This window comes from Nicotiana tomentosiformis, chromosome 1 (assembly GCF_000390325.3).
Source record: "Nicotiana tomentosiformis chromosome 1, ASM39032v3, whole genome shotgun sequence".
NCBI lineage: Eukaryota > Viridiplantae > Streptophyta > Magnoliopsida > Solanales > Solanaceae > Nicotiana > Nicotiana tomentosiformis.
The window spans coordinates 136,868,828-136,884,826 of record NC_090812.1 but is presented as its reverse complement, the minus strand read 5'-3'; the positions used below and the strand labels follow the sequence as shown (position 1 = coordinate 136,884,826).

The 15,999-nt window shown below is 38.1% G+C and overlaps 1 protein-coding gene across 1 annotated transcript; it reads left to right on the top strand.

Annotated features, from left to right (window-relative positions):
- The first annotated feature begins 10,687 nt into the window (after positions 1–10,687).
- Positions 10,688–12,604, top strand: LOC104086038 (F-box protein CPR1-like). Its single transcript, XM_009590190.4, has one exon. The coding sequence runs from the start codon at positions 11,013–11,015 to the stop codon at positions 12,171–12,173; it is 1,161 nt and encodes a 386-aa protein (XP_009588485.1). The 5' UTR covers positions 10,688–11,012; the 3' UTR covers positions 12,174–12,604.
- The last annotated feature ends 3,395 nt before the right edge of the window (positions 12,605–15,999 follow it).

The window sequence follows — 15,999 nt, the reverse complement described above, 5'->3', positions numbered from 1 at the left end:
GTGAAGAACATGTATCCATTGCCATGCATTGATGACTTATTTGATCAACTACAGGGTGCTAGAGTGTTCTCAAAGATTTATTTGCGGCCAGGTTATCATCAGTTGAAGATTCGGGATATGGATATTTTGAAGATTGCCTTCAGGACTTGGTATGGTCACTACGAGTTCCTCGTGATGTCATTTGAGCTAACGAACGCCCCAGCATTATTTATGCACCTGATGAATAGTGTATTCCAACTCTATCTTGATTCATTCATCATTGTGTTTATTAACAACATCTTGGTGTACTCCCGCAGCCGGGAAGATCATGAGCAGCACCTGAGAATCGTGCTTCAGACCTTGAGGGAGAAGAAGTTATATGCAAAATTCTCAAAGTGAGAATTCTGGCTTGATTTGGTGGAGTGTTTGGGTCATGTGGTCTCAAGTGAGGGGATCAAGTTCGATCCAAATACCGTCTTCAGCTACTGAGATCTGGAGTTTTCTTTGGTTTGGCCGGTTATTATCGTCTTTTCGTAGAGGGCTTATCATCTATTGATGCACCTATGTACAGATTGACCCAGAAGGGTGCTCCTTTCAGATGGTCCGAGGAGTGTGAGGTGAGCTTTTAAAAGATCAAGGTTGTTTTGACTACAGCCCCAGTGTTGGTGATGCCTACGGGCTCGGGGTCATATATTGTGTATTGTGATACGTCATGTATTGGCCTCGGTGTGGTGTTGATGCAAGACGGTAGGATGATTGCCTACGCATCTCGATAGCTTAAGACCCATGAGAAGAATTGTCCAGTCCACGACTTGGAGTTGGCAAACATTCTTCATGCATTAAAGAACTGGCGGCAATATTTGTACGGTGTTCCTTGTGAGTTCTTTACTGACCACCGGAGTCTACAACATCTATTCAAACATAAAGATCTAAACTTGTGGCAGTGGAGGTGGTTAGAGTTGCTTAAGGACTATGATATCACCATTCTATATCATCCCGAGAAGGCCAATGTAGTGGCCGATGCCTTGAGTCGAAAGGCGGAGAGTTAGGGTAGTTTAGCATATCTACCGACAGCCGAAAGGCTAATGCATTGGATGTTCAGGCCTTAGCCAACCAGTTTGTTAGATTGGATGTTTCGGAGCACAATCGAGTTCTTGCTTGTGTGGTTTCTCAGTATTCTCTATATGATCGTATTAGAGAACTTCAGTATGACGACCCCTATTTTCTTATCCTTAAGGACACGGTTCAGCATGGCGATGCCAAGGAGGTTACTATTGGAGATGACGGTATGTTACGGATGCAGGGCCGGTTATGTGTGCCTATGTGCCCTATGTGGATTGTCTGCATGAGTTGATTCTTCAGGAGGCCCACTGTTCGCGGTACTCCAATCATCCAGGTGCCGCTAAGATGTATCAGGACTTGAGGCAACATTATTGATGGATGAGGATGAAGAAATACATAGTGGAGTATGTAGCCCAGTGCCTAAATTATCAGTAGGTGAAGTATGAGCATCAGCGGCCGGGTGGTTTGCTTCAGCAACTTGAGATTCCCGAGTGGAAATGGGAGCACTTCACCATGGATTTCGTTATTGGGCTCCCACAGACTTAGAAGAAGTTTGACGTGGTATGGGTGATTGTGGACAGGTTGACCAAGTCGGCTCATTTCATTCCGGTAGTGGCTACCTATTTTTCAGAGCAGCTAGCTCAGGTTTATATCTGTGAGATTGTCCGACTTCATGGTGTACCGGTATCTATCATCTCTGACAAAAGTACGCAGTTCACATCGCCTTTCTAGAGAGCTGTACAGTGTGAACTAGGCATGCGGTTTGAGTTGAGTACATTATTTCACCCTCAGACGGATGGACAGTTCGGGCGCACCATTCAGATATTAGAGGATATGCTTCACGCCTATGTTATAAATTTTGGGGGTGCTTGGGATCAATTCTTGCCACTTTCAGAGTTTGCCTACAACAACAACTACCAATCAAGCATTAAGATGGATCCTTATGAGGCTCTATATGGGAGACGATGTCGTTCTCCAGTTGGGTGATTTGATCCGTGAGACGCTAAATTATTAGGCATAGATTTGGTGCGAGATGCCTTGAAGAAGGTCAAGATGATCCAGGATCGGCTTCGTACAGCCAAATCTAGACAGAAGAGTTATGTGGATCGGAAGGTTTGTGATGTTGCATACATGGTTGGAGAACGATTCTTGTTGGGTTTCACCCATGAAGGGTGTAATGAGGTTCAAGAAGAAGGGGAAATTTAGCCCTAGGTATATCGGACCTTTTGAGATCCTTGAGAGGATTGGTGAGGTGTCCTACAAGCTTGCGTTTCCACCTAGTTTATTTGTGGTTCATCTGGTCTTTCATGTCTATATGCTCCGGAAGTATTATGGTGATCCGTCTCATGTTCTAGACTTCAACAAAGTCTAATTGGACGAGGATTTGACTTATACTGAGGAGCATGTGTCTATCTTGGATAGACATGTTCGGAAGTTGAGATCAAAGAGTATTGCTTCAGTAAAGGTTCAATGGAGGGGTCATCCGATCGAGGAGGCGACCTGGGAGACCGAGCACGGCATGTAGAGTTGTTATCCTCATCTATTCACCACTTCAGGTATGTCCTTATGCACGTTCTAGGACGGACATATATTTTAAGAAGGGGAAAATGTAATGACCCGATCAGTCATTTTGTGTAATTTCGCCCTGTTACACCATTTTAAGCTTCATACATGTGTGTTTATGATTTTATGACTTGCGGGATCGGTTAGTTTCGTTCCGGAAAGCTTTCGGGTTGATTTGGACCCTTGATTCTAGACTTAGAAGTTTAAATTAAAAAATTGACCAATCTTTGACTTTGGTGAAAATGACCCCGGAATTGCATTTTAATGACTTCGACAGCTTTGTATCATGATTTCGGACTTGGGCGTATTCCCAAAATTAATTTTGTAAGTCTGTAGGTTGATTTGTGTGATTTGCCGAAATTTGGTAATTTAAAGTTGAAAATTTTGACCGTGGGTTGACATTTAGCAATTAAGCTTGGAATTTGATTTTGGGACTCGGAATAGGTTTGTTATGGTATTTAGAACTTAACTGCCAAATTTGGTGTCATTTCAAGTTGATTTGATAGAATTCAGACGTTTAGTTGTAACTTTAGAAATTCTTGAACTTTACTTTAAAATTCATGCGTTTTAGTGTTCGATTCGTAGTTTTAGACATTATTTTTAAACTTGTGTGGATGTTTGGTTTGGAGCCTCGAAGGCTCGGATAAGTTCCGAACATGTATCGGAATGGGTTGAACTTAAAAATGAACTGCTAGTGTGCTGGTGCTCTGAGTTCGCAATTGCGAGCACTAGCCTTGCAATTGCGAAGGTGACAGTAAGGGTGCAGATGTCGCAAATGTGACTTCCCCTTTGCATATGTGATGGCAGCATATTTTGGGCTGAGTTCACAATTGCGAACATTTGTTCGCTTTTGCGAAGTACCCAGATTCGCATTTGTGAAGCCTTTATCGCAAATGCGATATTGACTTAGGTTGTCAGGGTTCGCAAATGCAATACCTGGTCTGCGATTGCGAGGGTTTGCAAATGCGAATCTTGTGTCGCAAATGCGACATCTGCAGCTGGTTAAAGGGTTGGGAGACGAGATTTTTGAACACATTATCTCATTTTTTTTATCCCTAGACTCAGTAGGAGGCGATTTGGATAGGGGATTTTAACCTACAAACCTTGGGTAAGTGATTCTAAGCTATTTCTAATCATATTCCATCAACATATCTTAGATTTTAACATCAAAAGCATGTGAATCAAAGTGAAAAAATGTGAAACTTTTTCAAATTTTTGAAAAATAAGAAATTGAGTTTTGAGAGTCGATTTGGACTCGGATTTTGAAACTAATCACATATATGAACTCGTGGGGTCATGGGTAGACGAAATCTACCATTTGACCGGGCGGGCCCCAGGTTGACTTTTGTTGACTTTTTGGAAAAAGTATAAAGATCTTAGTTTTATCTATTGCAATTGATTTCCCTAGCATTGTTTGATGATATTAAGTCGATTTTGGTTAGATTTGAGCCGTGTGGAGGCAAATTTTAAGGGAAAAGCTATTTTTGAGTGTTAAATTGGCCTAGTTGAGGTAAGTGTCTTGCCTAACTTTGTGTGGAGGAATTGCCCCATAGGATTGGTATTGATTGATTCTTTTGTGCTATGTGAAAGGTGTGTAAGCAAGGTGACGAGTTGGTACTCGGGTTGTATGTGGTATTTGACCGGTTTAGGCTACTTAGACCTTTTTCGTGCTTTACTTGAATTGTAGAACCATGTTTTAAATTCTCTTATTCAATCTAATCTTACTTGTGTTAGTCGATCCTTACATGCCTTAAATTATTTCCGTTAATACTTGTTCTACATACTAATTGATGAATTGCTCTCATGCTTAGTTGACCTTGTTTCCTCAATTAATGCTTCGTGTTATCTCTCATTGTTGATTATCATTACTTGAAGTTATTTTTGTGTTATCTCTCATTATTGATTATCATTATTTGAAGTTATTTTTCGTGTTATCTCTTATTGTTGATTATCATTAATTGGAGTTATTGTTTATGTTATCCCTTCCCTCGTTGATTTTCATTATTTGAAGTTATTGCTACATGTTATCTCTTCCCTTGTGAATTATTCTTATTTAACATTGTGGTTTTACATTGCTTCTCATTTTTGAGTTATTGGTGTTAAAGTTCTGAAAGTCGTTAACACGTTGAGGCGAAATTGTTATTGTTGAAACATCTTCCTTTTCGAGCATTTTACATTCATTATTGTTGTTGATATTCTTGTACCCGTTATAGTGGAGATGTGGGCTATTGTTGTGGAAATATTAATATTGTGGATTATTGGCAAATTGTGATACATGTGCACTTATCGTGTGGGTTATTATTGTAATTTGATATTGACGCGCATGCGGTGGTATAAGGCTTAGGGTTGACGTGCATGTGGAGGTATAAGGTGGGACTTATGTGCATGTTGCTTATAGGGGAACTATGTGAAGCCACACAATGTCATAAAGTGGGCTAAAGTGCGTGTAGCTATTTCGGAAAAACTGCTTTCAAAACCTATTTTAAATGTAAGGCTCACGTGAAATTGAGAAATGTGAATACGAGGCGGTACTTCGTTTGTGATTCTTGATTTATACGAGGCGGTACCTCGGTGGTGATTCTTATTGTACACGAATTGTGATACATGTGCACTTATCGTATGGGTTATTATTGTAATGTGATATTGACACGCATGCGGTGGTATAAGGCTTGGGGTTGACGTGCATGTGGCGGTATAAGGTGGGACCCTCGTGATTCTTATTGTACACGAGGTGCTACCTGGTTGTGTTTTTTTGCTTATCTCATGTTGCAAAGAGCTTTGGCGGGAATGTCCTTGTTGTTTTGTTCTACTTTGTTCTAGCATGTGTTGTCCGTATATGATCATTTTAGTTCTCTTCACTTGCTTCTTTATTGTTATTTCCATGTTTAATTTCCGGTATTTATTTATGCTATTATCTCATTTCGTATGAGTTATTTCTTCACTTCCATTGTTATCCTTATTACAATTTTATACTATTTATTAATATCCTAGTAGGTGTCTTTGTCTGGCCTCATCACTACTCCACCGAGGTTAAGCTTGATACTTATTGGGTACCGTTGTGTTGTACTCATACTACGCTTCTGCATAATTTTTTTGTGCAGATCCAGATACGTCTGCTCGTGCCAGACGCTAGAGTTGATTGAGTAGCTGCCTTTGGAGACTTCAAGGTATACATGCTCTACGTCCGCAGGCCTCAGAATCACCTTCCCAATTTCTACTTCCTGTTGTATTTTCTTTCAGACAGAGATGTATTAGATATTCTAGTTTATTTTATAGAGTTTATAACTCAGTTCCACCGGTTTTGGGAAAGTATTTGTTGAGATTCTACTTCAGGAGTTTATATCAGTTGTTCACCCTTGTTTTAGTATTTTGTTAATTATTTCTGTCAAGTTGTTATCAAATGTTAGGCTTAGATAGTCATAGAGATTAGGTGCATCATGACATCTTACAGATGGAAATTGGGGTCGTGACACCTTATTTGATTACCTGTGACATTTTGGGTTTATGATGTTCTTTTTATTGATCACTTTTCGTTTATGATATATATTACTAGCTTATAATTGTGATTATTATGTCTTGTTTTCACATGCTATCTTCACTAATTGAGTTGATTATTTCCAGATAAGTTATGATCGTTTTGGTACTCTGACAATCTGTATTATTAATGAACTTCATCTCCCATAATTTAACTAGATAAATGTTTTCTGTAATGATTGATATAAGTCCTACTGAACCTTTTGTCACTAGCTAAAATATTTTGATAATTCTATGTATGCTCTATATCTATCAGTTAAATAACAGATGTACCACTATATTTAGCTAACTTATGAACTATGGTTTTAGACCTCTTCTAATACCCTGTTGAGAGTTCATATTTATTGCATTGTGCTATGTTGATCCTTACATTTGTAATGTTATACCACATTTTTTTGATTCAATAAGAATGATCCTCACCACAGTTCATGACTTACATTTGACATACTGATCTTAATTGGATAGTTTAAAACCATGACTATCATATGAAGCATGTATTATTGACCACATGGAACCTTACTATATGCTAGTTAAGTGACTCTTATTGACCTCCGTGCTTGCGCTTATGTTCATTACACTTCTGCTTGTCTAGTGATGCTCATGAATCTTTTACATGTTTTTCATTTTTGAGGAAGTGTCATATCTAAACTACCATGTTCTTTATTCGAAACTGCTCTATAGAAGAAGAAAGTTGAATCCTGGTTACCTTAATAACTTAGCAACTTGAATGAATAATGCTAAACATAGGATCTGAAATGAGAAGTTTATTTGTGTAACTTGATTACTCATATGTTTAAGTAAATTCATTAAGGCCTGTTTGTCTTCCTCTCATCCATTAAGAATGAACATCCTTACCCACTGTCTCATATCTGGTTGATGTCCTTATATATAAAGACTTAATTATGAATTTGGAGTTGTTTGAGAATCTGATAAACTAGATATCATTCTACTAGGTTTGAACTAGATTAAAACTGACCTTCCTACTTATATTGATATGTTTACTGGTTATTGTTATCTTTAGGAAGCCTGAATAAGGCTGTTAGTATAGGTGTTCAGAGGAATAAAGTCTCAACCATGTATATTCTTACTTTTGATTGTCCTGAAGATCACTGAAATATCTGACAAAGTGTTATGAACCTAGCTAAGGATCCTAAAATATTGAGTCCTCATAAGAACTACTGAAACTAATGTATAGGTCTTTCCTTATCACATACCAATGCTCAGATCACTCAATTAGGCACTTCTGAACTTGAAGTGGTTTACTGATAGTTGGCCACTAATTCTCCTGAATTTTATATCTGTGTGATAACCTTTCCTAAGTGCCCTGATACATGCTATAATCAACATTAATATTACTGGACCATACAAGGCCACTTGCAGTAGCTGGTCTTTATATTTTGGGTTCTGATCCTAAAAGTTGTGATTGATTGTGGACTATTCATATCCCGGCACTCTAATGATAATGTTCTCTATAGGTTCTATATAAATTCTGTCAGTCTGAACCTTTGTGTCCACTACTGCGTTCATGTTAATTGCTAAGTTGACACCTCATTTATGTCTAAAGGTATTTGGGTGTGAAACTTAGTTGTGTCTGAGATACCCCTCCCTGACACAAGAACTGCTCGGGGTCCATAAGACCTTTATAAATTTTGAAGTGCCAGGGGTCCAAAGGAGTATTTTATCCATGAATAAGATCTTACCCTAAGCCTTTGGTCAATGACTTTCATTAATCCTCATAGGATTAACACCAATTCTAATTAGATCTACTATATTATTATTATTTGTTGTGATTTTATTCTTGTTATACCTCATATTGATTTTCACTAGTTATTTCCATATCTCTTTTGTGTGCAGGTTTGAACTGGGCCTGCCGAGTTCTTTAGAACTGCGGCCCAAGTTCCAGTCTTAATTGCTTTCCCGCTCAATGAAGTCTGCTGCTCGTGTGAAATCTGCTGGGCCTGACTATCCATCGACCCAATCTCAAGAGTACAACCCTTTCCTCCTTCTTACATTCTTAAATAATAATTATTGTTATTTAATTATTCTATGCATATGTTTTGACACTAACGATCTATTGAATATTATTTGATGCTTTGATTGCTTAGGAGACGTATGGCAACCAAAAGCCTATAGGTAAAAGAATCAGAATTTGAAATCATGTTCCCTTTAACACTTTTAATACTTTGATCACTTATTTCCCTAAAAAATGAACGATTTTATCTTGCTAGCACTAACCATCTTCAACAAGTTTTGGATTCGAACAGGTTTTCAAAAAAATGAAATGATTTCTCTTTGAAAATATCGAAATTGCAAAGATAATGATAAAGCTGATTTTCAAGAAACAAAATCAAACATAGCCTGAGATTGCAAACTAAACAAACCTCAATGAAGTTTTCGAAAAATACAAACTCCGATTGAAATCGATTTGCAAAAGAGGTATACCTATCTCACTCCATGGTATATTTTCTAGTAGTCTTTTATTTCACCAAGTCATATATGAGTAACCGCATTTTTCAAAAGATAAAATATTCAAGCTTTCTTTTAAAATATAAAGGTCCTTCACAAGATTTTGTCAACTTTGTAAACATTTCAAAAGGAATTTTTCATAGGTTATAAACCTTAAAAACCTGTAACTCTTCTTTTCAAAATACATGCACAACCCTCTTCTCAAAACAATAGATTTTTAAACTAGATTTAGATTATTTGATAGACTTTAAGAACCTGACCAAGCATAGTGTAGACCTTTACTTTCTCGAATCTAGCATAAGTTTAAGGAGCTATCTCAGGTAGATTTTAAGGGATACCTAACACCTTCCCCTTTGAATAACTAGTACTCTTACCCAAAATCTCATCGGTTAGTAAACCATTAGGATAATAATCTAATAAACACATAGGTACCCTAATATACCTTAAATATTAGGTGGCGACTCTCTTTTATCAACATCAGAAGAACCACTAGTTGAATCTTGTTTTGACCTGTGCAAAACAGGGTGCAACAAGTAATACTAAGGAAAATGTACAAATTAATTACCAATCTCAATCAATGGACTGTAAAACTAATTGAACATCTGGTGTTCAACAATCCACCCTTACTGGTAGCTCTGTTTGCCTTTCCTTTTTCACTCTTCTGCTTTCATTCATCGGTATTCCACTTCTCTTAAGGTTGAAGCCAGACATCTTGACGCAACCAATTGGGCTTGTTGCCACCTTTTCGAGCAACAAAATAACTATTTTTAATTCTTTTCTGCACCCTCTTCTCGAAACTAGCATTCACCTTAATTTCATGCTGAGGCTGCCATACACCCTTATACTGCAATTAAAATAAAATTTAGACGAACACAATAAGTATTATATAAATTTTATTTGTTTGTACCTTAAATTAATGTCAGATATTCACTCTGATCTAGTATGGTATCTCTCTCTAAGAATTCTACAGCTCATGAAAAAATGGATTCATAGATTCCACAACCATATGTGTGGCCTAAAGGATGACAAAAACCTGCATTACATTTATCATGTAAAATAAAGCTTCATTAAATTGAATACATGTAGAACTTTACTCAAACAATTAAAAATAAAGAATAACTTACCCGTCTTCATGGGGTACGATGATCGGCAGCCTGGTGCACTAAGCTCCCGCTATGCGCGGGATCCGGAAAGAGTCAGACCACAAGGGTCTATTGTAAGCAGTCTTACGCTGCAATTCTGCAAAAGGTTGTTTCCATGGCTCTCACATGTGACCTCCTGGTCACATGGCATCAACTCATAGGGTAGGATGATCAACCGATGCAAATGATCATACTCTAAAGTCCCACCAGCATACTGTCTCCGTGAAGGAGCAACTGACGAAGTACAAGTAGATGGGGACACAGCCATTTGAAAGCCTCAAATATCCAGTCTAGATATACTAGGAGTAGATGATGATGGAAATGATAATGGAGTGGACGGTGATGGAGGCACAAAAGGCGAACCATCATGCTGACTGTTATGGCCGCCCAATGATAGAATCAATGGTGAGCCACCATACCGACGAGAAGGGATACGCTGACTCAAAGGTGGCAAAGTATGCGTGGCCATAAAGTTAATGGTAGTCGAGGCTGAACCACCATTGGTCGATATAGAATAATATCTTTTTTGCCCTTAGACCATTCTTCTCTATGAAACTTGTACGCATTGAGGGAGTACTTAGACATTATTCCGACTTTAGGGTCAAGTCCCCAAGCAATATCATGCAAAAATGGATATTTACGCCATTATCTGGATTATGAACCTAGAGCGAACCCAATAACAATTTGAATTTTAAAAGTACGTACAACTAATTTGCATTGAAACAACTTCGCTAACACTAACAAATTGTTTAAACAATTATGCAAACCTAGGATAAATATGCTTATGCCCATGTATACCCACAAACCAACTGTCCGACAAAATTAAAAGTTTCATTAGTTAAAATAACTGATAGACTAGTGTTTTTTATAAATATCTCGAGTTATGAATGGGTATCTGATGTCAATTGTTTTTTATTATCATATTTTTAAACTGGATCTTCCATATAGATTTTCTTTTCAGTTTTCAATTAGGATTAATTAGTTAATATATGCATAATGTAATCGAGTATATTCCGGGAATGTGATTAGATTGACATTTCCAGATGAACTACACAATACAACAAACCCGACTTATCGCCCTAAAAGTCTATCTTCGACCAGGTAAATGCATTGGTGGGCATAACCCACAAAATTCGCCGATATGGGGATCTTTATAAAATCTGAAACAACACAATCTCTCTGGTAATATTCAATTTGCCATATATTCCCATCATCAAGTTGTAAATCATGATAAACATTCATCGTTGCTGAAAATTATTTCTTGAAATGGAAGAGGTAGATTCGCTAAGGATCAAACAAATTCCCCATGATGTGATGATAGACATCTTGAAGAACTTGCCTGGGAAATCCCTCTTGAGATTCAAATGTGTATCTAAAACATGGTATAATTTGGTAAATAGCTCTAATTTCACCGATATCCATTACAATCATGATTGTCTCTCAAATGACTTTGTTCTTTTGAAGCGTTACATCGGTAATGATGAGATAGATGCAGAAAGCAATTATTATAAAGGTCATAATATTCTGTCCTGCCATTCAATTGATGAATCATTCAAATCTAGAGCACCAAATGTAACATATTTTGATAACTATATAGGTGTTAGCATTGCAGGACCTTGCAATGGCATAGTCTGCATAGGTAGTTACAGGACTATTTTTTTGTACAACCCAACATTAAGAGAATTTTGGGAACTCCCTCCTAGCCAATACTCATCTACTAGACAAGACCTTAACCACACGATGCAAATCGTCGCGGGAATTGGGTTTGACCCCAAAACAAATGATTATAAGGTTATTAGAATCTTCAATTTTGACGAATATCCTCTAATTAAGGATGTTAGTACTATTGAGATCTATAATCTAAGTACAAATTCTTGGAGAGAAATCGATGAAGTACCATCGATGATTCACCCTTCTCGTTGTTTTAAGGTATTATTTAATGGGGTTTTTCATTTGTGCGGAACAATGGCATCACCAATGGTAGAAAATTGGATCGTTTCTTTCAACTTTAGCACAGAGTTGTTTCAAAATATTCCTTATCCCGACGGCCTAGTTGATATGCAAGGAAAGAATCTTGTCATCTTAAATGAATGTCTTGCATTGATTTGTTATCCTACGATGTATTTTTGGTTTGACGAGCAAATGCCCCAAATGGTTGATATTTGGGTGATGAAGGAATATGGTGTTAAAGAATCTTGGACTAAGGAGTTTACCATCGGCCCAATCTTCATACAGACACCTTTGTCAATTTGGAAGAATGAGACAGAGATGCTAATAGAAAGCAAGAATGGAGAACTTGTGTCGTGTAACCTCCTCAGCCAAGAAATTAAAAATCTTGACATATCAGGTGATGCGGAAACATTGGAAGTTGTTGTTTGTAAGGAGAGCTTGATATCGATCAAGAAAGAGAGAGAGGAGTGGTTATGATATGTTACCTAGTGATTCAATGATTATTTGAAGAAAGGAATATTAGGTGTAGTTTAATGCAGGTTGGTTTATTTGATGTCCTTTTAGCAGTAAGAGAATACAGAGATTATTGCCTTGGCTATTTTGGGCTTCAGATCGACATATGTTTATTTGTTAATTTAAAATAGAGAAGGTATGATTTTGTTTGTGTAAAGTAAACACGTTACAATACGCAATATACCCGCCCAGTGTTACATATCCGTGTTACTGTATAACTATTGAATTTATACAGTAAATCTGCTCTTCTAGTTGAAATATTGTGTTATCCTTGCTCGAAGATTGTAACGGTGGTGAGCTTTTTGTTTTCTTTATTTACTACAGTGCATGTGAATTATATTGTAAAATGTATTCTGGACAAAATAGAAGAGGTTTGTGCTATTTTTTTGGCTTTATATCCAGCATCTGTATCACTCATTTGTTGTTTTTAAAAGTGTATACCAATACATGTCGGGCTATTTTGTAATATCCTACATAACTTCAGAATAACCATGAATAAAAAGCGCACAACTGGTACGCAAACAGTTATATTGAACATGAGAGTTTAAAAAATATTGCCTCTGCAGTTTTAGAAGTTACTAGCGAGAGTGTAGCAACAACCTGTGCGTCATGAACAAAAGCAAGGAATCGCGAAGCCTACCTAGGGCTTTAGCAACAGAGATTACTGAAATGAATACAGCAAGCAGAACAGTTAAAACGGTACTGAAATGAATACAGCAAGCAGAACAGTTAAAACGGGCAAAGTATAGATGTTTACCCAAAAAACGGATAACAATTGAATTTATACGCAGTTTTAAGGATACGTGATACAACTTGGCACAAATTGAGAATATATATATATATTAATATTGAAATTGACTGTGAAAGAAATGTATGCAAACGAAACGAATCGAATAGCTTTGGCCCACGAGTTCGACCGCCCTCAAACCAAGTGAAGATTCAACCGATATAAAAACAGAGTAACAAGATATTGAAAGCTAAAAGAAGACAGTATATTGTTTTGTATTGCGTGAATGTCATATCCCTTACAAATGATGTGACCCCCTTTATATAGTAGAGGAGTCTTACTCTTGATACAATTCTAAGTACAATAAGGAATCTCATGATAGGCTAATTAATCGGCCTTTTCCTGATATGTGCTGGAATTTCCGCCGCGATTCTCGCCCGATTGCAGATATTTCGGCCTTCCATTATTTGGCTCGGTAAGTTTCCCTCGGTCTCACTCGATCTCTATCTTGCTCGGTCTCGATCTTGGCCGATCTCGATCTTGATCGGTCTCTAGGTCATGAGCTCGGCAATCTAACTTCGCACCATGGTTCGATATGACACGAGTTTGAACCTTGGCCTATCATGTTTTAGTCTCGATTAGTCATACGAAAGGCAAGCTCAGTTTTGACCGTATACAGATAGTTCCCTCGTTTCTCGTAAAGAAGATGACGAGAAACGATATAAATCTCCGAGCTCTGTCTCGATGGGTAATGACGTAACCGGCGAACGTCACTGATACACCCGATCATGACGTAAGCAACAACTCGAAATACCCCGTCGGTCTAGTTATCAAGGTATTAAATGCATGTCAGTCGTTGGTCGGCCACTACCAGTTCTGAATCGTCACCAGCAAGCAATAAGTACCCTAGCTTTTTTTCTCATTCAAACTTTTACGTTCAAAGCTCTTCCTGCTCTTGATTTTTCTTCAAAAATCCCTTTGTTTTACAACTTTTACACCCAAATTTCTTGAATTCTTATCAATCCACATGCTATCTTAATTCTCTTTTCTCTCGTTCTTCAATGGCGAAAACTTCTAAGACTGTACTGCAAAAGGAGGATGCTTCTTCATCACGACACGCCGGCAGTGAGGCTGCGGCGGAACCTTGCCCTGAGAAATTCGTTCCGGCAGGGTGCCCGACTGTTACTGATTTTAGGGTCGAAAAGGCCTCCTCGGTATCGGGCCGATGTGAGCCGGTCTCGAGGTACATATGCACAATCACCGATGGCCTCCTCACTAGGGTTAAATAGGACTGCAACTGGGTCAATAAGCATGTGGTGGTTCCTTCGCCCGAGGAATCGATCGCTACCCACGTGGAGGGGTTTCTAAGTGTTTACACTTACCCTTTCACGTTGGGTCCCTTAGACCCTATCACGTCAATAGTGATTCTCCTCCGATTTTTTATAAGCAAAATCGAGGGATGTCCCTTTACCCTCGACCACCTTATGCGCCTCTACAGTCCCCGACTATATCGGAGGGGGCTGATCAAGCTTGCTCGCCGAGTGATAGTAGGCTATATTTATGCAATTTAGACACTATTTACACTGTAATTTAGCCGCACTTTAATGATATTTGAATGCTAAAAGATAACAAAATGCTCTAATTAAGAATTTGATGCTTTGCAGGATCTACTCCGAGCTAGGAGGGAGCTAACGAGTGTTTTGGAGTCAACATGGAGTGTGGAAGGCCAATCGAATGTTAGCCCGATCGAAAAGGAGCGAGAAAAGCAAGCGAGACGATCCCTCCAGGTGCGCGGCCGCGAAGTGGGCCGCGAATTGGCCCGTGAACTCAAGGCAGTGAGGCAGTGGAAATCCACGGCCGGATCCGCGGTCGAATCTGCGGCAGTGGACGGGCAGACGAAAGCCAAACACGCAGGGTTAATTATTTAATTTCCTAGGCAACTAACCTAAACCTATATGAAGACTAAACTCGCCCAGAAGTGAGGGATAGCTGGTTTTAGAAGATTTTAGAGGCAAGAACAAGGGAGAGAAGACGGATAATTTCCTAAGAGTTTTCATCTTCTTCTTCATACTTCTATTTGTTGATTATGAATTATTTTAGTGATTTGTTTTCCATTAGTATGAGTAGCTAAATCTATTATCTAGGGTTGATGGAACCAATTGTTGGATGAAGTCTTGACTCTATTTTGTTATAATTGAGCCGTGTTTGTTCTATGATTGTTCAACTACGTATTGTATTGTGGTTAATTGAAAGGGCCCTTGATTAATCGTGTCTAGTTACCTTGTGTTGCTTGAGAAAGAACACTTGGTTAGATTGTTGTTGAACAACACCACTTTTGGGTAAGTTAAGAGATTAATTACTTGAATTTAAAAGTAAAGTTAGAAATAACGAAGCTTTGGTGGGATAATTCTGAGTTGCATAAATTGTTAACTAGAGTAATTTGCAAGAATGCTTCTAGTAAATTATTGTAATTGATCGAGAGATAATTACGGTAGCCCAGAACTCATAATCCTCATAGAGTATTACAGCGAGATTATAGCTAAAGAGTTAAGAATTAATCCGGCAATTGGGGAAATCAATAGCCTTATATCCTTTTACCCTTGAATTCAATTTTAGTCTTGATTATTGTTAATTTTATTGTCATTTTTCCTTAGCTAAATAAATTCCACTGATTATTCATAAAACTCTTGCATCCGGAAGTTGTCTGAATTTATCATTAGCATTATTTAAAGTTGTAGTAAATAGGTTAGTTCCCTGTGGGATTCGACTCCGGACTTGAACTGGTTTATATTTATAGCGACCACTTAGTCTTTTTTTTACAAGGCATAGTTGGGCGTGATCACCGAGTCAATAAGGCTCCGTTCTCGAGCATAGATGAAACTCGAGAATGAAGTTGGATGGGACGATTTATTCGAGTAAGGACTTCGGACCTGATCCCTGCTGAAGACATACCATTTCCCAAGAAATGGAACATGAAACGTAAGTAGTACGTCGCTTTGATGGTTTAATCTCGTTGCTTTTCTCTTTATTTCTTTCTTCATTGATGTTTTTTGGCGTCACAGC